This window comes from Somniosus microcephalus, chromosome 6, assembly GCF_052327205.1.
Source record: "Somniosus microcephalus isolate GS21.2 chromosome 6, FLI_Smic_1.0, whole genome shotgun sequence".
NCBI classification, from domain to species: Eukaryota; Metazoa; Chordata; class Chondrichthyes; order Squaliformes; family Somniosidae; genus Somniosus; species Somniosus microcephalus.
The window spans coordinates 88,153,532-88,180,108 of record NC_140992.1 but is presented as its reverse complement, the minus strand read 5'-3'; the positions used below and the strand labels follow the sequence as shown (position 1 = coordinate 88,180,108).

The 26,577-nt window shown below is 48.3% G+C and overlaps 1 protein-coding gene across 8 annotated transcripts in view; it reads left to right on the top strand.

Moving 5' to 3' along the window:
• The window catches only part of pxylp1 (2-phosphoxylose phosphatase 1), a 574,980-nt gene that overhangs the window by 285,434 nt on the left and 262,969 nt on the right, over window positions 1–26,577 (top strand). For all 8 annotated transcript variants that reach the window (XM_085990500.1, XM_085990493.1, XM_085990494.1 and 5 more), the window contains one exon: window positions 4,895–5,021. In XM_085990500.1, the coding sequence (XP_085846626.1) occupies window positions 4,895–5,021 (127 nt within the window). The remainder of the gene's footprint in view (window positions 1–4,894; window positions 5,022–26,577) is intronic.

The window sequence follows — 26,577 nt, the reverse complement described above, 5'->3', positions numbered from 1 at the left end:
CCTGAGGATGCCCTTCGGCCTCAAGAATGCAGCCCAGGCTTTCCAGCGCCTTATGGACTCAGTCCTCCGGGACCTGAACTTCCTATTCGTCTATCTAGACGACATTCTCGTGGCCAGCTCCTCCAAACAGGAACACCTCGAACACCTTCGCATCCTGTTCGGGCGCCTAGCCCAACACGGGCTCATCCTCAGCCCGGCGAAGTGCCAATTCGGCCTAACCGAGATCGATTTTCTCGGTCACCACATCAACCCTGCTGGGGCCGTCCCCCTGCCCAACAAGGTGCAGGCCGTCCAGCAATTCCCCCGCCCCAAAACCATCAAGGGCCTCCAGGAGTTCCTCGGGATGGTGAACTTCTACAACAGGTTCATCCCCAGAGCTGCAGCCCTCATGAAGCCCCTATATGACTCCCTCCGAGGTAAATCCAGCAAGATGGCCGTAGCCTGGACCACTGACACATCAGCCGCCTTCGACGCCACCAAAAACGCGCTCGCCGACGCCACCCTGCTCGCGCACCCGAGGGCCGATGCCCGGGTCGCGCTCACCACCGACGCCTCTGACCACGCGGTTGGAGCCGTGTTCGAGCAGTGGGTCAATGGCGCGTGGCAGCAACTTGCCTTCTACAGCCGCCAACTGCGCCCCCCGGAGGTCAAATACTCTACTTTCGACCGCGAGCTTCGCGCGCTCCACCTGTCGGTCCGCCATTTCAGGTTCCTCCTGGAGGGCCGCCCCTTCACCGTGTACGTGGACCACAAGCCGCTCACATACGCGATGGCCAAGCACACCGAACCCTGGTCCGCTAGGCAGCAACGCCAGCTCGCGGCCGTGTCCGAGTTTACTACGGACATCCAGCACGTCTCCGGTAGAGACAACGTTGTTGCCGACTGCCTTTCCCGTCCCGCCATCTGCGCGAATCACCTCGCGGTCGACTACGCGCAACTAGCAGCAGCCTAGCTCACGGACCCAGACCTCCTCTTGGCGGCAACCAGCCTGCCAGGGCTACACCTAGCCAAGGTCGCGCACGGGCCCGAAGCCACGTCAGTCACTTGCGACGTCTCACTCGGCCAACCCAGGCCGGTCGTCCCTGCAACCTGGCGCCGCCGCATCTTCGATGCGCTACACGCGCTCTCCCATCCGGGTGCCCGCGCATCCGTCAAACTCCTCTCCCAGCGTTTCGTCTGGCGCGGCCTCAGCAAAGATGTTCAGACTTGGGCTGCCTCGCCTGCCAACGGGCTAAGGTACAGCTACACACAAAAGCACCCCTGGGAGACTTCGAGGTACCCAGCCGCCACTTCGACCACGTACACGTCGACATTGTCGGTCCTCTGCCGCCATCGCAAGGCCAAACTTATCTCCTCACGATGGTCGACCGCTACACACGCTGGCCTGAGGCAGTGCCACTGCCCTCCACCACCACAGCCGACATCGCCAGGGCGTTCGTTAACACCTGGGTCGCAAGGTTCGGCGTACCAGCCGACATAACCTCCGACAGAGGCGCCCAGTTCACCTCCGAACTCTGGACGGCCACAGCACGCAACCTCGGGGTGACGCTCCACCGAACCACGGCGTACCACCCGCAGGCCAATGGGCTGTGTGAACGCTTCCACAGGTCACTCAAGGCCTCACTCCGCGCCGGCCTGCAGGACAGTACCTGGACTGACCGCCTACCGTGGGTGCTACTAGGCCTACGCACCGTGGTCAAGGAAGACCTCCAGTCCTCGGCAGCGGAGTTAGTTTACGGACAACCGCTGCGCGTCCAAGGCGAATTCCTTCCGGAGGCTACCACGCCTTGGTCGGCCGAACAGCAGCGGCTCAACTCTTTCTCTTCCGCTCAACAGTTCGCCCCACTTCCGGTCAACCGACACGGCGAACTCGCACCTCACGTCCCGCCAAACTTACAGCAGGCACGCTTCGTCTTCGTGCGACACGACGCGCACCGCAGACCCCTGCGACCCCCGTACGACGGACCGTACGAGGTACTACAAACCGGGGACAAGGTCTTCAAGCTGCGACTCGGCGACAGGGTCGACACAGTCTCCATCGACCGGCTCAAACCAGCAAACACAGAACCAGGGGAACAGGTCCCCGTGGCCCGACCTCCAACTAGAGGCCGTCCCGCCAGCAAGCCAGCACAGCCGGCGGCGAACCGCCCGGCCCCACCAACTCGACCGGCGACCACTCAGAGCCGCTCCGGCAGAACCATTAGACCACCGTCACGACTCGTCCACTCCTCCTAAGCGGATTCTGGGGGGAGCTCTATGGCGACACGCCACCACTGGACATAATCCGCTCACGGCGGCACGGACAGTTTAAGCAGACGCCCCCAGCCGGGGGCCCTTTCCTCCAGCAACTTGTTTCCCGCAGGGACAGGCTGCCGGGAGCACTTCCTGTCTGGGGAGTATTTAAGTGGTTGCGTGGGCTTTTCCAGTTCCTCTTTGCCATGAGGTTGATTAAAGCAGTTGCGTTTCACTAACTCTGGTCTCGACTCCCACGTTTGCCACGGTATCTCAACAGGGTAATGGTTAATGGGTGTTTTTGTGACTGGAAGGCTATTTCCAGTGGGGTTCCGCAGGGCTCAGTACTAGGTCCCTTGCTTTTTGTGGTATATATCAATGATCTAGACTTGAATATAGGGGGTATGATTAAGAAGTTTGCAGATGATACTAAAATCGGCTGTGTGGTTGATACTGAAGAAGGAAGCTGTAGACTGCAGGAAGCTATCAATAAATTGGTCAGGTGGGCAGAACAGTGGCAAATTGAATTCAATCCGGAGAAGTGTGAGGTAATGCATTTGGGGAGGGCTAACAAGGAAAGGGAATACACATTAAATGGTAGGACGCTGAGTAGTGTAGAGGAACAAAGGGACCTTGGAGTGCATGTCCACAGATCCCTGAAGGTAGCAGGCCAGGTAGATAAGGTGGTTAGGAAGGCATACGGAATGCTTGCCTTTATTAGCCGTGGCATAGAATAGAAGAGCAGGGGGGTTATGCTTCTACTATATAAAACACTAGTTAGGCCTCAGCTAGAGTACTGCGTGCAGTTCTGGTCACCACATTTCAGGAAAGATGTGATTGCACTAGAGAGGGTACAGAGGAGATTTACAAGGATGTTGCCGGGAGTAGAGAATCTTAGCTATGAGGAAAGACTGGATAGGCTGGGTCTGTTTTCGTTGGAACAGAGGAGGCTGAGGGGAGACCTTATTGAGGTGTATAAAATTATGAGGGGCATAGATAAAGTGGATAGAAAGGACCTATTTCCCTTAGCAGAGGGGTCAAAAACCAGAGGGCACAGATTTAAAGTAATTGGTGGAAGGTTTAGAGGGGATTTGAGGGGAAATTTCTTCACCCAGAGGGTTGTGGGGGTCTGGAACTCACTGCCTGGAAGGGTGGTAGAGGCAGGAACCCTAACCACATTTAAAAAATACTTGGATGTGCACTTGGGATGCTCTAACCTGCAGGGCTAGGGACCAAGAGCTGGGAAGTGGGATTAGGCTGGATAGCTCTTTGTTGGCCGGCGTGGACATGATGGACCAAAATGGCCTCCTTCCATGCTGTAACTTTCTATGATTCTATGATTCTTACATGTGTGGCTCCAATACCAACAGTCATATGTTCTGTCAAACATTCCAAGGAAGGTGTAATCAGTTTATTCTTATATACTCCACGTGTATCTATACATCAATGCTTGCTTCCCTTGGTGAAAGTGTAGGGTGTGTGTTGCCTACATCTTAGTCTCGTGCTTCTTCTACATGCCACCTTAATGAGAGGAGCAAATGTAGTGGCACACTGTTCCTCCTCAGCAGGGTCCCCATGGCTCATCTATGGTGAATGCCCTGTGTCTGCAGGATCACGAGATGGCTCTGCCACCACTTCCATTTCTGCTGGTTGGCTGCTTCTAAACCCTACTTGCCTCTTGTGGAATCTTCTGAGGAGACCAACTTGGAGAGTTGGATGAGTCCTCTTCCTGTGAGTTGAAGTCTTTATCTCTCTATCCTTCTGCTATTACCCAGCTGCTGGTTTGCCCTTGTGGATGACCAGGGATCTATGCTGGGACAGACCCTCAGCCAGCACTAAAGAGCATGATGCCTACTTTCAAGGTGCTCTCAAGCCAATCTTCTAACCTCTTTCGACCAGAAGTAAGAGACTCCTGTAAACTGGAGCTCAAGGTCTCAGTAGTGACAAACAAACTGATAATGAGGAAACCGGCAACTGTTTTTGGGAGCTCCCATGCGGGCTGCTTGGAGTTACCTCGCACTCTGAGGTACTCTGCAGACTCCTAAACCTTCTTGCATACCTACACAGAAGTCAGAGCAGCACTGCTATATGTTCTCTGAAATTTCAGACAAGGAGTCAAAAGATTCTCAGAGGACTGCATGAAGATTTTCTACTGCTTAATGAGTGTAGTTCAGTATAGTTTGAGTAGAGAGCACACCACGGAGTTAGTAGTTAATGGAGTGAGGTTGGAACAGAGTGAGAACAGACTTCCAAAATTCTGTGGCCACCATCTGGGGAGGGTGCCTGCACCTACTCCCACCTGGTGAAACCTTTGAATAAATGTCCCCTTATCTTTAAGGGCCCCAGTTACTTCCACACCCTGGACCTCCCCAGTGGGACCCATTTGCACCCTTCTGGAGGCCGGCGCATCCTACCTCACCGGCTGTACTGGTCTTCTGATATATGCTGTTTTGTGCTCAGAAGGCAAGCAATGACTGGTGGTGGTGATGGTGTGGAACTAGAGTAGTAGATCTTGCTTGAATTCATCTACAGTGATTTCTGTTTTAAAATCTCAAATATATTTACCAATGAAAGAATACTATATATTGGTTGTATATTGTGAAGAATTTTTATCTGCTGGAAATTCTATGTATTAATGGTTGACTTATTCCTGTATCCCTAGGCCATGCACCACCAGACTATAAATTGCTATCGGTACATGTTATGATTCGCCATGGCGACAGATATCCCCTCTATGCCATTCCGAAAACAAAACCGCCAGCCATTGACTGTACACTGATCCCCGGCAGGTAAGTTCATTTATAGAACATTTTATTTAATATTAGATTGTGATGGTGAAGTGATGTTGGTGATTGAAAGTAATGCAATCAGACTAAAGTAGGGGTCTTCCCTCAAAGTACAACACTTAGATCATTGCTTTGAAGTTTTTGAAAACGTGAAAGACTTAATATAAACAAACTATGGTTAATGGGAACTCTCTAACAGAGCTTCATTTTGGAGAGTAAATAGGAATGTTTGCACCCTGGAAGAGACAATTTTACAATAGAATAGCAAACACTTGATTTATTACATGACAGCAGCAGACATGTTCTCCCTCAAGGGTACAGTCTGTGCTGTCAGACAGTGACCATTTGTCCTGTGGGTTGTGAATTACATGTATTGAGGTACTGAGGAAGAGGTATATCGTACTACAGAATCAGTGCAAAAGATTTTGGAGAGGGAAGTGGAACAACCAGAAGTCATGATTCCTATTGGAACCAATGACATAGTAAGTAATAGCACTGAGGTCCGACAAAGGGAATTCCAGGAATTAGAAGGAAGATTAAGAGCAGGGTCTCAGGGGTAGCAATCTGGGGACCTATAGGACCCTGACCATTAAATATTAATTAGGCCCACAGCGGGCACCTCTGATGCTGCTGAAAATGCAGCAGTCAAAATGGCATCGGGTGGGAGTGCATCGGGAACACGGGAAGCGCGCAACCACCATTTTAACTACCAGCCTGACTGATCCCAAGTGGAAGGCAAGGTTAAAATCGGGCCTGTAGAGTGGAAGGATAATGGTGCAATTTTCAGTGTCCATAGTAGGCTAGTTATTAATGGAAATGAGATAGTGGGAAATTTATAGACAGTTTTGAGAGATGTGTAAAAACAACAGATTGCGTGATTTTTAACTATCCCAAGATAGACTGGGGATTATGTTTAAAAATGCTCTGAAGACTGTTTCCCAGATCATGATATTTCTAGTTCAATAATAAAAGAAACATTGCCTGATTTAGTTCTGGCAAATTAAGTGGGACAAATAATTGCTGTGTAAATGTGCTCAAGTCCCACTCCAGAGACTTGAACACATAAAGCTAGGCTGACACTCCAGTGCAGTGCTGAGGGAGTGCTGCACTGTCGGAGGTGCCGTCTTTCAGATGAGACGTTAAACCAAGGTCCCGTCTGCTCTCTCAGGTGGATGTTGTATTGATTTCTTTGTGGGTTCAATGACGAGACATTTATGAAAGAGAATGGCCTAGAAATTCAGTTTGGGGCGGCCAGCTCGCTCGCGCCCAGAAAGTACCGCTGCGCGCGGAGCCACTTGCGCCCGCCAGAAATTTAGTTTCAGCGCCCCAACTCGAAGGCGGCTGCTATTCAAGGGTTTCGGCGCCCCCGCTTGGGGCGCTGAAACTGAATATCGGCGCGCTAGGTGCCGCAGCACCACCCGCTGCGGAGCGGCAGGCTGCGGTACTGCAGGCCTTCCTCCCTCTCTTAAGGGGGAGGTGCCTGCAACAGCGAGATCACCGCTCGCTAGTGCCGGCAAATGAGCCCGGCACCACGGAGAAGTGCCGGGCTCCCGGAAAACAGCCGGCAATGCCGCGGGGGGGGGGGGGTGGAGGAGGCCAGGGAAGGAGGTGCGGGCAGGCGGCCGCCGAAAAAGCGGCCGACCGCACCTCCGCCTTAACTCGCCCCACTAACGCTACAGGACGGCCCCGTTTTCTGATCGCTGTTTGCGGCCGCTGCGGAAGAGGCGGCCGCAACTAAATATGGCGGTCGGGCCAGTAGCGGGGCACTGCGCACACGTCATCGGTGGCGGCGCAGCGCTACTGGCTAACGCCGCCATTACCGCAGCGCTGAATATCGGCGAAAGCTCAGCAAGTGGCGCAAAAGCCCTCTTTGGGCGAAAACTGGGCGCAAAGCCTACTGAATTGCTAGCCCAATGTCTTTTAATCTAAAGTCTGTTCAACTCTTTATACAGCATTTCAGGAGACACCATGCTAGTGATGCATCTAGAATGAAACTGAAACCAAAACTAAACTGCCTTGCTTGTCTCTGTCACATGCCCTCTGCTGGTCAGGCACAAGCAATCAATACATGCAATTATGCTGGTAAGGCATGATAATCAAACAGGCAAATAACATCACTATTTGCTGATATCATTACATCTCCCTTTCTGAAAACAAAAGTATTTTACTTTTAACTAACAACATGTTTTCTTTGTATTAATCTGCATTTTAACTGTAACACTTAATGAACTTACATTATCATTATCATGATCAAGGTTTTTTAACCTTGCTTTGTGTGTTCACATGAAATATGTCAATACACTAGAACTTGAAGAAAGAATAAGATAACATTACTTCCTTCTATAACAATAGTCCTTAAATTTGCTCAATGAGTCTCTCAGGAGGCTTCACGTGTCTTGAGGATTTTCTGATTGATTGTCCTTGAATCTGAGTTGTTGCCTCAGATGATGTGTTCTCAGCTGTGTGATCAGGTTGTTCAACAGTATCAGTCTCTTGACCTGCTGTGGCTGGTCCCATGAGAAGATCCCGACGATTTCTTCTCAGAACAGCACCCTCATCTGTCTGAATGGTGTATGATCTTGGTTGAACTTCACTCAGGACAGTTCCCTTCTGAGTCCATGTGTTTGTTTTGTCTTTGAACCTTACTTGGTCACCAGTGTGGAGTTCAGGTAGGTTTTGTGTTCCTCTGTCATAGTAGTACTTTTGCTTTTCTTTCTGTTGCTCTTTGAACTTCCTCACTTTCTCCCCCTCTTTTGTTTTCAGGGGGTTCTCCGGGATGGGTAGGTTTGACCTTAGCCGACGTCCCATAAGGAGCTGGGCTGGTGACTTACCACACTCGAGCGGCGTTGTGCGGTATACAAGCATGCTCTGGTAGAAGTCAGTTCCACTGTCTTTTGCCTTGTACATCAGTCTTTTCACTGTCTGGACCGATTTTTCCACTAGACCATTGGACTGTGGAAAGTGAGGACTTGACGTTGTGTGGACAAAGTCCCACTCTTTGGCAAAGTGTCGGAAACTTGCATTGTAAAACTGAGGTCCGTTGTCTGTGAAGACCTCGCTTGCCACGCCATGTCTGGAGAATATGGCTTTCATACATGTTATCACAGCATCTGCAGTGGTGGTGTGCAGTCTACAAACCTCTGGATACAGGGAGTAATAGTCTGTGACTACAAGATAGTCCTTCCCTTGACATACGAATAGTTCAGCGCCTACCTTCTGGTAAGGTCTGTCTGGTGCTGGGTGTGGCTTTAGTGGTTCTACCGGATTGCTTGCTCGATATTTCAGGCATATTGTGCAGTTTGACACCTCATTTGTCACATCTTGGTTGATTCGTGGCCAGTACATCACCTCTCGTGCTCTTTTCTTACACTTTTCGATTCCCAGATGTCCTCCATGGATCCTTTTTAGCATCTCTTTTCTCAGACTCTTTGGGATAACTATTTTACTTCCTTTGTAGATGATGTCTTCGACCACTGATAGTTCCGCCCTGCAGTTCCAGTACTCTGCTATATCAGGTGAGCAGTCTTGCTTCATGTTGGGCCATCCATCCAAGATGCTTTTCCTCAGTCGTCCCATTGTTTCATCTTTGTTTGTCTCAGTCTTTATGAGCTCCATTTTTGCATCTGCTATGGGCAGTGCACTTGTGATCATGTCCACGTAGGCGTTCACTTTTTCATCCATTGTGGTGTTTGCGGGCTCACTTGGGTCTACAGCTCTGGATAACGTGTCTGCTGTATACATCAGCTTGCCCGGTGTGTACGCAACATTCAGTGTATAGCGTTGCAGCCTGATCATCATTCTTTGTATTCTAAGCGGACAGCTATTTAGTGGGTTTTGGAACAATGCAATCAAGGGCTTATGGTCAGTCTCTACACTGATTGCTTGTCCTGCCACAAACTGGTGAAATCTTTCACAGGCGTATGTGATGCTGAGCAGCTCCTTTTCTATTTGAGCATATCGCGTCTCCGCGTCTGTCATTGAGCGCGATGCATATGCAATAGGTTGCCAGTAGTCATATTGTTGCAGAAGAATGGCACCGAGCCCACTCTGTGATGCATCTGATGATATCTTGATGGGTCTCGCTGGGTCATAAAACCTCAGAACTGGTTCCTCTGTGAGCAGTTTCTTTAGATCGCTCCATGACTTCTCATGCTCATGATTCCACTCCCATTCTATGTTCTTTTCAGTTAGTCTTCTCAGTGGCGCCATCTTTTCTGAGAGGTTGGATATGAATTTACCCATATATTTGATCATTCCATTAAACCTCTGCACGTCCTTTTTGCATTGTGGCTTTGGCATATTCTCAATGGCGGACACCTTTCTGGGATCTGGTCTGATGCCCTCACTGCTAAGGATATCTCCCACGAATGTCAGTTCTGTCACCCCGAGCTGGCATTTCTCTCTATTCAGCTTCAGGTTTGTTTTCCTTGTTGCTTCCAGCACTTTTTTCAGTCTCTCGTCATGCTCAGTTCTCGTGGTTCCCCATACTATGATGTCATCCATTGATGTATCAACTCCCTCCAGATGCTCATAGATCATATGAATTGTTTTGTGATACACTTCAGGAGCTGAGGCAATGCCAAATGGTAACCTTAGGAATCTGTATCTGCCAAATGCACTGTTGAACGTGCACAGTCTTGAACTTGCTTCATCGAATTTCATCTGCCAAAATCCTGATGATGCATCTAACTTGCTGAAATACTTTGCATTTGCAAACTGTGCCATGATTTCCTCACGTGTAGGAAGCTTGAAGTGCTCTCTCTTTATTGCTCTGTTTAGATCTCTTGGATCCAGGCAAATTCTGAGCTTTCCATTCTTTTTGCCCACTACGACGAGGGAACTCACCCACTCAGTTGGCTCATCTATCTTCTGAATCACGTTCAGGCTTTCCATCCTGTCCAACTCTGCCTTCAGTTGCTTTTGAAGAGCAAACGGAACTTTTCTGCATGGATGTATGACCGGTGTCATACTTTTATCTACTCTGATCGTGTGTTCTCCTGGAATGCAGCCCAGACCCTTAAATAGGTCTTTGTACTCCTTCATGAGTTCATCATAGACTGTCTCTCCTTCACTTTCCACACCGAGGACTCTCTTTACCAGGTTCAGTCTCTCACAGGCTTTTAAACCTAGTATGGCTTGCACATCCTTTGGCACCACGATTAATGCTAGCGTGTGCTCTCTGTCCTTGTGTGTTACTTTGACAATGCATCTTCCTTTCACTGGTATTTCAGTACCTGAGTATCCTGTCACTTTCACTTTGATTCCATGTATCTTTGGTCTGGGTCTAATTTTCTTAAAATCAGTCTCTGATATCACATTAACTAGTGCTCCAGTATCCAATTTAAATGGAATGTGTATGTCATTCACTTTTAGTGTCAACATCCAGTCTCTTTCTTCTTTTTTGTTTTCAGGCACAACATCTACATTGAACTCCTCTTTCTCGCTTTCATCTACTGCATGGACCTTGCTTTGTTGCGCTTGGTTCTTACAGCAACGGGCATAATGGTTGTTTTTGTTGCAACTATTGCATGTTTTACCATATGCTGGACACTTTCTTGGTGGATGCTGTGTACCGCATCGACTACATGACTTTCGATTGTCCCTTTCATTTTCGTTCGCTGGCCACGCCTCTTTTTTCACATTGGCGCTCGTTTTGTTAAACGGTTTGTATCCGTTCTTTCTCACTGCATCCACGTTGCAGCTATTGTCACTGAACAGCTCCTTTGCCTGCAACTTCACAGTCTCTGTAGCCCTACACAGTGCTATGGCTTTTCCCAGGTCTAGATCTTGCTCTCTTAGCAGTCTTTCCCTTAGACCATTATCTGGAATACCACACACCAGTCTGTCTTTTATCAGCGAGTCTGTCAGTCCCCCAAATTCACATGTTTTGCTTCGGTTTCTCAGTTCAGTCACATACTGATCAATAGTCTCACCCGTTTTCTGTACACATGTGAAAAATCTGTGCCTCTCAAACATCACGTTACATTTAGGTATGCAGTAGGCCTCAAACTGTTCCATTATTTTATCTAGCTTCATTTTGTCTCCATTAGCAGCGAATGTGAAGTTATTATACACCTCCAGCGCTTCATCACCCACGACATGTAAGAACAGTGACGATTTATTTTTATTACTTTTCTCGTCAGCTCCGATTGCCGCTACATACAACCCCACACGTTGTTTGAACCTCCTCCAATTTTCAGCCACATTACCTGTCAACTGAAGCATCGCCGGTGGGTGTAAACCTTCCATTTTTCACTTCGTTAGCTATTCTCCAATGGTAAGCAACGATGTTCTCTTTTGGCTTGCTAATTTGTGGAGAGCTGATTTAACTTCAGATTTTTCCTCTTCATCTCTTTCAATCACTTCTGACACCATGTAGTGATTTCTTTGTGGGTTCAATGACGAGACATTTATGAAAGAGAATGTCTTTTAATCTAAAGTCTGTTCAACTCTTTCTACAGCATTTCAGGAGACACCATGCTAGTGATGCATCTAGAATGAAACTGAAACCAAAACTAAACTGCCTTGCTTGTCTCTGTCACATGCCCTCTGCTGGTCAGGCACAAGCAATCAATACATGCAATTATGCTGGTAAGGCATGATAATCAAACAGGCAAATAACATCACTATTTGCTGATATCATTACAGATGTAAAGGATCCCATGGCACTATTTCGAAGAAGAGTAGGGGAGTTATCCCCGGTGTCCTGGACAATATTTATCCCTCAACTAACATAACAAAAACAGATTATCTGGTCATTAGCACATTGCTGTTTGTGGGATCTTGCTCTGTGCAAATTGTCTGCCGCGTTTCCCACATTACAACAGTGACTACACTTCAAAAGTACTTCATTGATGGTGAAGCGCTTTGAGACGTCCGATGGTCATGAAAGGCGCTATAGAAATGCAAGTCTTTCTTTAAGCAGGAGAATTACTGGGAAATAACAATCACAACCTAGTTCACTGAAACATAAAAAATAATCCTATTGATAGCGATAATAAAGAAAATCTGAGGAATATAGCAAGTGTAGGGGGAGATGAAAAGGAGAAATTAGAAAGGCTAACAGAGTATAAGAAGAAAAAGTTAGAACATAATATTAAACAAAATAGCTAGGACTTTTATCAGCATAATAAAAATAGAAGACTAAAGAAAGAGTAGGACCATTCAGAGAAGAAGGGGAATCTAGTTGTGCAGGATAAAGGCACAGAGGAGTTATTAAATAAATATTTGTCAATGTTTACAAATGGTGGAAGTCAGAATTTCTGTGTGTTAGAGCAGTGGTTCTCAACCTTTTTGCTTCTGAGGCCCCCTCCCATGCTATAAACATTTCACAGACCCCCTGTAACACAACACAACTTTTTTTAGAGTGGCTCCAGTCACATGGTAAAAACCAGCAGCAAATTTGCACGCAGCAAGATTTCACAACAGAAAATCAGATGGATCACCATATACGATGTGCACCTCAGCTCCAGGCTCACTTCCCAATGCAAATGGTGTATTTTGTAGGTCAACTTTCATGACCGGCTGCACCTCGCGTGACTGATGCCCCAAGACTCGGACCCGGGACCACGAGCTCCCAGGGGTGGTAGCAGCGGGCAGTTTGATCAGCCGCCCATGCCCTGCTTGGCTCTGTAAACAGCTGCCACGGACAAGCAGTGGTCAACTGCATAAAGAGCGAAAAGTGAAGTAAGCCAAACCTTCACCGACACTCTTTGGTTAATTCGCGGCCCATTACCCCTCAAAACGGACATCAAACCCCATGACCTGTTGCTCCGCTTACCCGATTTAAACATGACGGGCAAGAGAGCGCGCGCTGCGGGGCTTGCAGGGATAAGAACCTGCTGCCAACTGTCACTAACAGATCTGGGGGAAGGAAAGGGGTTGGGGTCTCTCCTCTCCGTGAACATCAGCAGTGGCACGTTGGCCCAACCTCGCATCGGTGCACTGAATTAAACTCTCCTTTTTTTGGAGATGGATAAAAAAAATATATAGCCTATTTCGAGGTCTTGTTCTTAGTAATAAACGGGGCACAGTGATCAGTCGCGCTTTTTTTGTTGTTGACCCTGCTCGCAGAATGGGATTTTTTTTAAAGATTTTATTCCTGAAAGATGCTGATTTGGCAGACCCCTTGCAAACTTCGGGAGCCATGGACCACCGCTTGAGAACTCCTGTATTAGAGGAGCATATGGAACAATTGTTCAAAATAACTGCAAAAATAGGAATTGGTCCTGGAAAATTATCCAAACTTAAAGTAGGTAAGTCAACAGGTCCTGATTGCATAAACTCTGGGCCGTTGAAGAAAGTCAGAGAGGAGATGCCAGAGGCTCTGATCACAATTAATGAGTGTTGCTCGGATTAGAGAAAGGTTGGAAGTGATGTAACCCAGGGGTCATTGTTGGGCCCACTTTTGTTCTGAATATGCATAGACAATTTGGACTTGGGCATAGAGAGCACAATATTTATGACACAAAATATTTCAGGAGGACGTAGATAGCATAGCAGAAGGGGCAAACAGGCGCCAGATGCAATTTAATGTGGAGAAGATATTTAAACTTGAATTTAAACATTGATTATATAAATAATTAGTAGGTAGGGTTAATTGAGAAAATGAATAACAGATGTTATAAAGGCATTTTAGTTATGTCACAGTAATTCAGCATTAACTGCTTGCTGATTATAAGTATACAGTTGAGATCATTGTCTGAGATTGGTATAAATGAATATGATTAATTTAGGATTAGACTCCATAGATAATAGACAAGTTAACAACATTAGAAAGCCAGCTATCGAATAGATTAAAGTCTGCATGCTTGTAGTTAGCAATGTTTCCAGAATTTATACGACTTCATCCTTATGAACTGACATGGATGAACTGCTAGCCTCGCTCTCCTCTGGGACAATAGTATTGGCCTTTTGAGAGAGCAGAGTGATGAACCACCATCTAGGGAGGTGCTATCCATCTAGGGAGGTGCTATCCATCTAGGGAGGTGCTATCCATCTAGAGAGGTGCTATCCATTTCTCCTGGATTCTCTGCTCCTGGGTAAATTGAACTGTGCTAATCGCTGTATCTGGACGATATAACTTAAATCGCACCTCCTTTGATCTCAGGGAAACCTTTACATCTAATTGACACACTTAGATTTGCCTTTGTATCAGGCTGGTATAGATGTACACATCTTAACTTCTATGCAAATTTGAGTGCAAATGTTACAGCAACTTCAGACGAGGGCAGATACACGATTAAACACGGAAATCGAAAAGTTGCTGTTGAAGATGCGTCGCTCTGCCATTAGCTTCACAAAACGGCATCTCGCAGTCTGGCTCCCCATTCAAATGCATTAAGCGCCGCGAAGTTCCTGTACTTGCACTGTAGATACGAAGTAAACTCACCACAGAAAGTTAAGTCAAGTCATTTCAAGCCTAAGTACCCTTTTAACAACATGATAAATGTTAATTACTGCCAGTCAACCTCTCTGGCATTGAAGATTAACTATTACAGATGTGGAGTCTCATTCCTTCAGATTTTAATTGTTGATGGGAGACTTTTTTAAATTAAAATAATTTTTATTAACTGTTTATTTCTATCTTTTTTTCTCTCTCTCTTAATCCAATCTGCCTTTCCCTCTATTTCTCTTTCTGTACCTGATTTGGCATAGAATTCACCAGTCTAACTTACACATCTTTCTCAGTCTTGGCATTGTTCATTTCACAATCCTTCAATCTGATTGGTTAAGGAGATACACAGTTGGTTGTTCTGTTCACTCAGATCCCAGATGTCCTGTAGAGGGCGCCGCACCGTTTCCCTCTCGCACTTCCAGCAACTTGCAGGGCAAAATATTGGACAGTAACCGTGTAAGGGCAAGTCTAACTAACAGCAGGCACCGTCCGTTGACCTGCCACAGTAAATTTTGGCCCATTATCTTGTATATCCTTAATTTCCAAAGAAACCTCCTTAATTCTATTGACCAACCTGAGTGTTAGAGGAGTTCAGCCCTTCTGGTGTCAAACACCTCACACGGCCCTGTTGGTACTTTTTGATGGTCTCCGAATCAATGAAGCACTCGTGCCTAGTCACACCAGTGACTCATTTACTCCTTAACTTCTCAGGCCTTTGCTAACAAAGGGGTTGTACACATGAATGTCCCCATTAATGAGCTGCCAGTGGACCTGTGGTTTTGATGGCTTGGTTTTTTTTAACAAACGGGACAAACGGGAAACAGTTCAACCTCCATCGCCTCCAGTCCAAATCCAAGGTCGTCCCATCCTCTGTCATCGAATTACAGTATGCAGACGACGCTTGCGTCTGCGCTCAGTCGGAGGCTGAACTCCAAACCATCGTCAACACCTTCACCGAAGCATACGAGAGCATGGGCCTTACACTAAACATCCATAGGACAAAGGTCCTCTACCAACCTGCCCCCACCACACAGTACTGCCCCCCGATTATCAAAATCCACGACAAGGCCTTGGACAACTTTCCATACCTCAGTAGCCTATTGTCAACAAGGGCAGACATCGATGACGAAGTCCAAGACAGCCTTCAGTGTGCCAGTGCAGCCTTCGGTCGCCTGAGGAAGAGAGTGTTTGAAGACCAGGGCCTCAAACCCGGCACTAAGCTCATGGTCTACAGAGCAGCAGTGATACCCGCCCTCCTGTATGCCTCAGAGACATGGACCATGTACAGCAGGCACCTCAAAGCACTGGAGAGGTACCACCAACGCTGCCTCCGCAAGATCCTGCAAATTCATTGGCAGGATAGGCGCACCAACATCAGTGTTCTCGCTCAGGCCAACATCCCCAGCATTGAAGCTTTGACCATGCTCGATCAGCTCCGATGGACGGGTCACATCGTCCGCATGCCCGATACAAGACTCCCAAAACAAGCACTCTACTCGGAGCTCCGGCACGGCAAGAGAGCCCCAGGTGGGCAGAAGAAATTATTCAAGGACACCCTCAAAGCCTCCTTGAAAAAGTGCAACATCCCCACCTGGGAATCCCTGGCCCAAGACCGCACAAAGTGGAGAAGAAGCATCCGAGAAGGCGCCGAACACCTCGAGTCTCTTCGCCGGGAGCAAGTGGAAGCCAAGCGCAGGCAGCGCAAGGAGCACACGTCAACCCAAGCACCCCACCCACCCGCCCCTTCAACCACCGTCTGCCCCACCTGTGACAGAGACTGAAGGTCCCGCATTGGAATCATCAGTCACCCGAGAACTCATTTTTAATGTGGAAGCAAGTCATCCTCAGTTCCGAGGGAGTACCTAAGAAGGAGGAGAGAAGAAGGTTTTAATGGCTTGTTTTTTTTAATCCTGGTAAGGAATGCCTTTCTTTTATAAGCCTTCGTGTTTAATTAGCATTAGCTCTTTCCTTTCCGATCATTCAGATCTAGCTACTGACTCCATTTTGAGGACATATTTAAGGCAATTCTTAGCACAGTTCTCTGACAAAATTAGGAGCAATTTATTTGCAAAGAGGTTACTGAGAGCAGGGAATACTTTGCTGCAGGTTTTAATTGAAACAGAAACCATTGTATCTTTAAAGGGAAGACTAGATAAGCATTCAAAGCCGAGGTATGTAAGAGCTGTGTCGGGTTGCAAACCCTCCCGGATTGCCCGGAATGGGGCGTGATAATCCCGGGCACTGCCAGCACTTGACATTTCCTGCTGCAGCAATCGCCCCCCCACCCTCCCTCAACCCCAGCACACACTGCTCTATGACCTCATCCGCTGCTGCTGCACAGAAGCTTCCGGCTCGGGGATGTCACAACCCGCTCTCCCCTCCCCCCCCACCACCACCCCAGAGGGAGACTGGGGAATGGGAGGTTGGAGACTGGGGCTTGGCTTGATGGGAAAGAGGGAGACTGGCCAATGGAGTGGGCGTGGGGCCTAGCATTTCCTGCAGAGCCAGGAGCAGCAGCACAGTAAGTGGGAATGACACCGAGAGACGATTAGCCATTAAAGGGGTGAGAGAAACCTGGGGACTTTAGTGTGGGGAAAAAAGTGAAAGATTGGCCCCGATATGGACAGGGGCAGGTTGCGTGGACGGGGGCGTTGAGAGGTGGAGTTTCGGAAGGGAAACATGGGTTTCCCTGCATCCTGTGGAGTTTTAACTCCATGGTGTGTGACTTTTCTCCTTGACTTGATCCCCACCAGGAAGTCATCCTGATTGACCGGCTTAGCTTCCAGTCAGGCAGGGAGGTCTCCAGCGCAGTTAGCAGGACCAGGTAGGTAGCCTGCTGCTGCTACTGGGATCCCAGAGGGATCCGATCCCCGACCCCAAGGGTCCCGATCCTGGTGGGATGGGGGGCGCTGGGCATCCAATCCTGGGGGTCTTTGTATGGGGGGGTCTGATGAGGGGGGAGCATGCAGATCTGGGGGGAAGCACTCCTGCTCCCCCTGGCCTACAAGCAGTGCTGTAAAGGCACTACCTTCTCCCTGAATCTGTCCTGGCCTCCCTTCAGCTGCCGGATTTCCCAAGGCCTGGGAAACCTGACCGGCCACTGTTAAACCTGCAATGCAGGTTAAATCAGAAGGTAAATAACAACAGAAAATGCTGGAAAAACTCAGCAGGCCAGGCAACATCTGTGGAGAGAGAAATAGAGTCAACGTTTCAGGTTGAAACCCTTTGCCAATGTAAAGTCTGTGGGTTGTACTGTTAATAATGACACAGACTTCAGGAGTAACAAACAAACGGGTCTTTACTATTCGAAGGTCAGGGCGAATCTGCCCAAGGAATCATGCCACAACACTTATATACCGGTGTGGTCACCGTCGGTATTACAGTATACAGAAGCCAAACAAGTAGTGCCACACCTAAAGTAGTTCTCTTAAAGGTGAACGGTTATATACAATAGTTCTCTTAAAGGTAGACGGGTACATACACTACAATCCTCCCTTTTTAGCTTATTACATACAGAGTCCCCATTAAACATAACATATCTTCAACTTCATATAAAACAATTTACAGACATAGTCTCGGTGGGAAACAGTTCACAGGTTCAGTCTCTGCGGGAACAGTTCACAGATTCAGTCTCTGATCTTGACTCGGTCCGAACAACATCTCTTTGGTGTAGATGGTTCACATTGCTAGCGTGACTCCTCCATATCCTCTTCTTGACGTAACAGCTTGAACTTTCGTCCTGCTGAACCAGCAGTGCTGACTTTTACAACAACTGGGTTGCCTTGATATTTTCTTACTTCCCAACTGATTTAACTCCTTTCGTAGGGTCCACGCATGATCTGGTAGAAGTGATAATATTTGCGATAGTTATCATCTTCTGCTTCTTCTTTTTCTTTTCTGCTTTTTGGAGACTCTCGGGGCTCCCTTATCAGCTGCCATCTGTAGCGCCACCAACTCTCTATGTTCCTTTGACTTTAAGTGCTTCATCCTGATTTCGGCACTTTGGGAGTTTTCATCACAAACTGGGCAGACCACATCCTCGTAATATTCAGTGTCACTCAACAGGTCATGGTAATATTCGGGTTCGTCCTGAGTTAGGCCAGCGAGAGGGCCTTCTACTTCCTCCTTACCCATCTGGACGTTAGCTGACTGTGGTTCCTTCCCTAGACATCTTTCTTGAAAAGACTTCTTCATGCATTCATCTTCATCCCGCTCTTCCTGGGTTTCCTGCAAATCCTTCACTAATGACCTCATTTGTGATTTCAACACTTCCCCTTCCCTCGGGGATTGATTGATCGGGCTATTCAATCCTTCTACTGGAGCAGCTGTTTCAACATTCTGTTGTTCACATAGACGCGATTCAGCGTACTTTTGGCATCCCAGTAAAGTCTGTTTTGCAACCTCAGCTATTTCCCAAACTTTTGAGAGCTCCAAACTCCTTCCCGTTGAAGATTGAAGCTCGTGTTCAGATTGTTCCCATTGCAGAGTCTTTTCCCTCAGCATATGAAGGAGTTCGCTGACCGTTAACTCTTCCACGGGAACACTGTGGATCAGAGTCTTCTCCATTTCATCCACCTTTTCCTCCAATGCTTCCACCTTCTGTTCCTCTTGTATTTTGGCTTTCAGCGCTCGGAAAAGTTGCGCCCTGATGCTCTCTAGCTCATGTTCAGGGACCATTCTTACAGTCTCTGTGTTTCTTACAGTTTCCTTTTCTTCCACTGAAAGGATTCCCAGTTGAATCTGTTCTTCAAGTTGTTGAACCTCGGACATTGCCGCCTCATATTTGTCTTGGGTTTCCTTCAATATTTTTATGAGTTCTTGGACCTCTTGTCTTTCATGTTCTGCCATGTCTTTCACCTCTAATTTCTCATCTATGGATGGAACTTCTACCGATGGGTCTGTCTTGGCCTTGAGCTCATCAAGAATTTCCTGCAGCCTTTGGACTTCTTGCTCATGTTCAACCTTTAGTTGTTCATATGCTTCTACTGAAACTAGCTTTTCGGAGGTTGCCGAGTTAACCCCCTCCAGAATTGTAGCCTGGGCCTGTTCATACTGTTCTTTCAACTTCTCACACTCTGCTTGTAAGGAGTCGTAGAGAAGAACTGGAATAACATCCTGGCTTCCTGAAGATTCCTCTTCATTTGCTTCTTTCGCAATTTCCTGTTGGAGTTCAGCCAAGGCTGCTATGCTATCTGCCTCTCGAAGTCTCACTGCCATCAAATCTTCTTTATTCTTGCAGTCTATCTCAGCCATTTTCCGATTACTTTCATTTAACTGAGTGAGTAGTCCCTTATTCTGGGCTGAGAGATATTGCACCTTCTCATGTAAACCATAGCACTCCTTCTCTGCTCGACATAGCTGGTTACTGCTGATTTGGTTCTGTGTTTCAAGTTCCAACATCCTTTGCTTAGCTTCTTTCAGTTTCGCCCCTATAAGCTCCTCTTGCAACATGGCCACATTATTCACATCAGGTAAAGAAGCGTTTCTCTTTTCCATGTCCAAGATTTTTTTCTGCATATCTTTAAGTGCACACTGCGATTCAGCTTCTCTTAACCTTGCCTGCACTAGCTCCGTCTCCAATTGCAGAACAAAATCCTCAGTGTAGCGTGGTTTGCCTTTATGCTGTATCTCTAGATCATGCAAATATTCTAACTCCTGAACATCATAAGGGAGATGTGATCGGTAATTGGTCACGATGGCTCTATGGTCGCTCTTTGCTTGAGCTAGCTGCCTCTGCTGTCTTTCCAGGTTCTCCCATTCGGTGCCCCAGAACTTTTCCATTGTTTTCATCTCTTGTACGAGACGGTAACTCAACTGTTCTAATTGTTGTCGTACTTTGAAATAAGTTTGAGTCCGAGTTCGGTGTTCTTCCGTCGTGGATAAGTCCTTAACTTGAACAGGCTCAGAATTCTCTGTCAAACTGGAGTTCTGCTCTGAAGCTTTATTCTTCTCGGTAGCATAAGCCTTTATGCATGTCTTCGTTTTCTCCACCATAGTCGGCAAGTTCATTTTAGCCTTGTCTTCCATATTTGAGTTGGTCTTATCGTCATCCGTTTCAGAATCTGAGCTGATAGCTTGCACCGAGTCCTCACTCATTATGGCTTTTAGATAGTGCCATTCCATGTCTATTTTCTTGATCCACTCTCGTCCTAGAAGTGGTGGTCCTCCCTCAGATAATACGTACAAGTTCATTCTTGGGTGTTCTTTACCCCTATCTCTCACCTTGACTCTTATCTTCCCCATGGGGTATACCTTATGCCCCGTGTATGTCTGCAATACGAACTTGGTATTTCTTAAGGGTATGTGAGAGAATAGCCGGTGGTAGTCCCTTCGATTTATGACTGATAGAGCTGATCCAGTGTCCAACTCCATTCTTACTTGGACTCCAGCTATTTTTAGTATGACCCAGATAGTTTGTAGGTCAGCTTCCTTACTCACATTATGAATTCTCAGACTACCCAGCTCCTGGCTGTTTGGGTCTGAGTCTGAATTCTGTTCGTCTGAACTCTTCTCAGCCACCTTGTGTACCTTGTTGTACTTTTCTTGTGGTGGCTTCCTTTGGTTGTTGGTCTTCTTCCCTGACCGGCATACCTTAGCGATGTGACCCAGTTTGCCACATTTCCTACATTCTTGGTTCTTAAACCAGCATTGATTCTGGTCGTGTGTTGTCTTCCCACAACGATAGCATTTTGTTGTACTTGAGGTAATTTGGTCCACCCCGAGTGCCGCCGCCTTTAGCTGCATTTCCGCCGTTCCTTTCGCTGCGGCTTCGTGCGATGCGGCTATAAGGACAGCCCTGTCAAGTATGAGGTCATTCTCTTCGAGTAGTCGCTTTTGTGTCCCTTCCTTGGACAATCCGCATACGAACTTGTCTCGCAGTGCCTCTGTCAGATTCCCTCCGAACTGGCAGCATTTCGCTAGCCTACGCAGTTCGACCAAATATTCCACGTTGCTTTCGTCTTTCCGTTGCGTTCTTGCATAGAATTTGAATCGTTCAGCCAACATCAACGGTGTGGGGTTCAAGTGGTCCTTCAGAACAGCCACAATCCCTTCGAAAGTCTGATCCGTCGGTTTAGCTGGTGCTAGTAGATGCTTCAAGAGCCCGTATGTCTTTGCGCCCATCGAGTTTAGCAATGTTATCGCTTTGTCATCTTCCTCTATTTTGTTGGCTTCACAATAGATCTCGATGCGTTCCACGTACGTGGCCCAATCTTCTATCTCAGAATTAAAATCGTTAATATTCCCTCGCTTAGGCATCTTCCTTTCCTTGGGAGCAGCACAAGTATTTCTTTAAATTCTTATTTATTATTTATTTATTTCTAAGATGGCGGTTTTTCCCGCGAAAATGGCGGTTTCCCGCTCTTTCCTTCTCTCCCCGCCCCTTCAATGGCGGTTTCCCGCGTCTGTCGTCTTCTCCGCCTAATGGCGGTTTCCCGCGTTTCTTCCCTGGTGGGAGGGGTACGCTTTCCCCACAGCGGACAGGTTCAGCCGCTGGGCTGGCTTCCGCACAGTTCCCCTTACTCGGCTCTGTCTTTCTCTCCCGCTCGCACGGCTCTACCGGCGCTGGGTACCCCGTTCACGGAGAACAGTTCAGCCGCTGGACTGGCTCTCGCGCAGTCTCTCTCCCCTTGCTCGGCTCTGTCTCTCTCTCCCCCACGTTCGGCTCTACCGGCGCTGGGTACCCCGTTGGTGGAGAACAGTTCAGCCACTGGACTGGCTCTCGCGTAGCCTCCTTTGGTCGGCTCTGCCTCTCCCACACGCCCGGCTCCCGTTCGCCTCCCAGCCCTCACGCAGTCCGGTGCTTCCCTCCCCGGCTGCGGCTGAGTTTCTCTCTTCCCGCGCCTGCTCCCGGTCTCAGCGCTTCGTGGCTTCGGTCGCTGCCCGGCTTTTCCCGCCGATCGCGGTCCGGCTATCTCACGACGCCATTGGACCCGCCTTCCTGACCAGCTCTGCTCCCCCTCGACCGTGGTCGAGTGCACAGCCCTTATCCTCCGGATTTCGTTACACTTTCCCCTACTCACAGTCTCCGCGGCCGCCTTGTTTCCTGCTGATCGGCTCACTCCGCACCGTGGTAGAAGGGTAGTCAGTGCCTGTTGCTGCTGGAAGCTTTTGTTGCTAAGTCTTCTTCCTTTCTATTGCTGCAGCCTCGTGTTTTCTCCCAGCATAACGACGAGGGCGGTTGCCTCTCTTCGACGCTCTTTAGTTGCTTTGGTAGTCTTGCCGCAGGGTACGATCGGACTCGTCGCCACTGCAAAGTCTGTGGGTTGTACAGTTAATAACGACACAGACTTCAGGAATAACAAACAAACAGGTCTTTACTATTCGAAGGTCAGGGCGAATCTGCCCAAGGAATCATGCCACAACACTTATATACCGGTGTGGTCACCGTCGGTATTACAGTATACAGAAGCCAAACAAGTAGTGCCACACCTAAAGTAGTTCTCTTAAAGGTGAACGGTTACATACAATAGTTCTCTTAAAGGTAGACGGGTACATACACTACAGCCAAGACAAAGGGTTTCGACCTGAAACGTTGACTCTATTTCTCTCTCCACGGATGTTGCCTGGCCTGCTGAGTTTTTCCAGCATTTTCCGTTGTTATTTTGGATTTCCAGCATCTGCAATATTTTGCTATCGTAAATCAGAGGTTGCCAGCCTCATTAAAATATTTAAATTGCCAACCCGCCTCCTAGGAGCCCCTTCTCCCACCTCTGTTAAACACGGAAGTAGACAGGTTGGAGTTGGGTTTGAGATTTTTTAATTTTAACATTTGCCCTGCCCCAGTCCACCGTTTTGGTGGGTTCAAATTCACCTCATTGTTTCTACTGGTGGGCTAATGGGAAACAGGACGGAGACTGATGATTTTCATTGGCAGAACCAAGGGGAAAAGGCGAATTAAGCTTTTTGAACTGAGATTTATTCCCCATGGGACGCTTCACCCCATGGCTGTTGAGGCAAAGACTAGGGGGGGATTTTAACTCGGGTGCGGGCTGTTGCTGTGTTATCCGAATTTCGTGTTTCCCACACGAATCTAAATAGATGTGGGAGATTGATGCAATTTTAACTTAAGTGGCCAATTGATTTCCAACATGTGGGAAGCCTTTGCAAATGGGTTTTTCATGACTGGAAAATCCCCTCCGATGATGTCATCATTGCTGCTGCATTTAAGGTCCACAGCAAGCCTTGCTTCTTCTGCAGGCTTCCAAGCTTTCTCCATTTGGTGTCAGAGGGACCTGCAGGAAAGATGACAAGCGGGAGGGAAAGAGCAGCTCCTCGTTTTGACGAGGCGGCAATCCAGGCGTTGGTGGATGGGGCTAGGGCCAACAGGGAGGTCCTGTTCCCTTCATCAGAGAGGAAGAGGCCTCCCACTCAGACCAAGGCTGTGTGGATGCAGGTGGCTGAGGAGGTCAACTCCTTGGGAGTCACCCGTAGAACCTGGATACAGTGCAGGAAAAGATTTCATGACCTTCAGCGCATTGGAAAAGTGAGTATGAATTTCCCATCACCCTCAATTTGATCCCCATTGCCTTTCCTCACCAGCACTCAGCTTTAGCAATCTCTTCCTCCACATCCCACTTGACACTGACATCCGTGCACCCTTATCCATTCCCTCTCTCTATGCTCACATTCACCTAACTATTCCACAATGCAGCCCTCACACTCCCTATCACTCTGATGCTTTGAACACAACTGACAACACACAGGGAGGGCCCTTGGTCTTGCAACCTCACTCCATCTTTGTCTCCTTCTAAGTATCTATGCTATGCAATCTCTACACTCACTCCTTCATTCTCACTCAACCTCCACTTGTCTCCCTCATTGCAGGAAAAGAGAGCTCACAACAAGAGAGAGTGAGCCAGGACAGGAGGAGGGCCACCCTCAATAGCTCACCTGACTCCTTGGGAGGAGGCCGCCCTGGAAATCATCGGCATTGAGGATGATTCGCGTGTGGGGGACGGACAGATGGGTGCAACACAGCAAGCTGGTGACAGAAAAGTTTCCCATCTCTCTCTTTGACATTGCATGAGTCACTGATAATGATTGTGAAGCTGTAACAGATGCACTTATGAGCATCTGTAAAAAGCTATGTGCATGTAGCCTTTGCATCACATCTCTGACTTTCCTTTACTCCCCCCACAGGACCATCACAAGCATCCGTCCCCCCTAGCCAGGAAGAAGAGGCTGAGCAGCCAGGCTCCTCAGAGGAAGCTGCAACCTCTGAGGGCGCAACGTCAGCAGAATTCAGCGCACCCAGCACCAGCGCAGAAACTCACACCTCGGTGGGACCTTCGGGACATAGAGTAGTGTTGCCACCTGGTGTATCACAGCTCACAAGTGAGCATCAGCAGATTGTGGAGACAGGGACAGCGGTGGAGAGTCCTAGTCGGAGGGCGCAGTACTCTGCCAGCTTGGCTCAGCAGCATGTCGACCCTCTGCCTCTGGGTCCATCCATAAGATCAGAGGTGATGAAACTCCAGGCACAGATGCAGGAGTCTCTGGCAGGTTTTGTCTCTAGGGTCGCTGCGAGTGTGGAGCGAATGGAGGAGTCCATAGCGAACATGAGCAGAGCCTTTGTGGAGTCATTGGCGCATGAACTCATCATCACGGAAAGGATGGCTACCTCCATGGAAACGATTGCTTCTTCCATGGTAAGGCTCGCTACCATACAGGAGAGGATGGCTACGGTAGAGGAGAGGAGGGCTACGGCCATGGAGGAGCTTAGTCGCCAGGGTATGGAAAACATGGTCATTGTTCGGAATAGAATGACATCTCTTGAGGAGCGATGGGCATCTATTGAACAGAGAAACCAGACCTTCATGGAAGTCCTTCTGAGTAGCAATGCCTTTGCAGATATGGGTCCCCATGGCCCCCCTGATGTGTAGCAAGGTGCTCTCCAGCCACTTGCAGGCGTGGAGGGGGACCTGACCATGAGAGGGAGGTTGGTGGCAGATCTCAAGGAAGTGGGGTTTCCTCTCCAAGCACTCACACTTCCATGCCACTGCAGAGCCCTCGGTCAGAGCCCCACCGGAGTCCACACCCAAGTGAGATAGACGTCTCAACCCCTGCACAGCCGCAGGAGCAGCAGATTTTGATGAGCCCTCAAAGGCTCGTAACCCCAGAGGATGCCCGCCAAAGGTGTCGAGACAGGAGCAGCAGGAAAGTGAGCAAGGGGCCTCCACATCTGCTGAAGCCACAGGGGAACCATTACGTAGGAGCACGCGTAAGAGGAAGATAAAGCACAAGTAGTCACAAGGGTAGTCACTTGGGTGAAATTTGATGTATTGTTAGAAAAAGCCATCAGATTAATAATGTTAATAAAAAATCTGATGGCTACTGCTGTAGTTGTGGCGCGTATCATTTCGCGAATGGGACTTTCACATTGAGGGCTTAGGATTACTTGCAATTGTCAGTATGCTGGTCAAATAGCTAGGAATCCGCAGGGTCTTGGCCATTGTCAATGCTCAGGTAAGAAGCTGCGAGGCAAAAGTGTTTGATTGACTTGGCTAAGCAAATCTGGCCAGGATGAGTGCGTTCCTTGCATCCCGGGCAGCAATGTTCTCGCGTAATGCTGCCGCTGGTTGATGGGCCTCTGCAGGATGTTCGTTTTCGCCCTCCTCCTCCTCCTCATCTGAGGAGGATAAGTGAGGAGCCACTTAGGCCTCAGGAATCTGCAAGCCACATCACTGTGCCATGTTGTGAAGTGCACAGCAAACCACGACGATTCTGGAGACCCTGGCTGCTGAGTACTGCAGGGCTCCACCTGATCTATCCAGGTATCTGAAGTGCATCTTCAGCAAACCGATGGTTTATTCGATAATGGATCTGGTGAAAATGTGGCTGTAGTTGTAGCTCTCCTCAGCTTCGTTGGATGGCCTCCTTAACGGCATCATTAGCCACGTCTTCAGGGGATAGCCCTTGTCTCCAAGTAGCCATCTGTTAAGTTGGCCTGGCGGACTGAATAGCGGAGGCACACTAGACTGGAGCAGTATGAAGGAGTCATGGCAACTGTCAGGGTACATGGCACAAACATGCAAAATCTCCTTCTTGTGGTCACACACCAGCTGAACGTTAAGGGAGTGGAAGCCCTTGTGGTTGACAAAAATACCTGGATTGCGATGGGGTGCCCTAAGGGCCACATGTGTGCAGTCAACCATGCCCTGC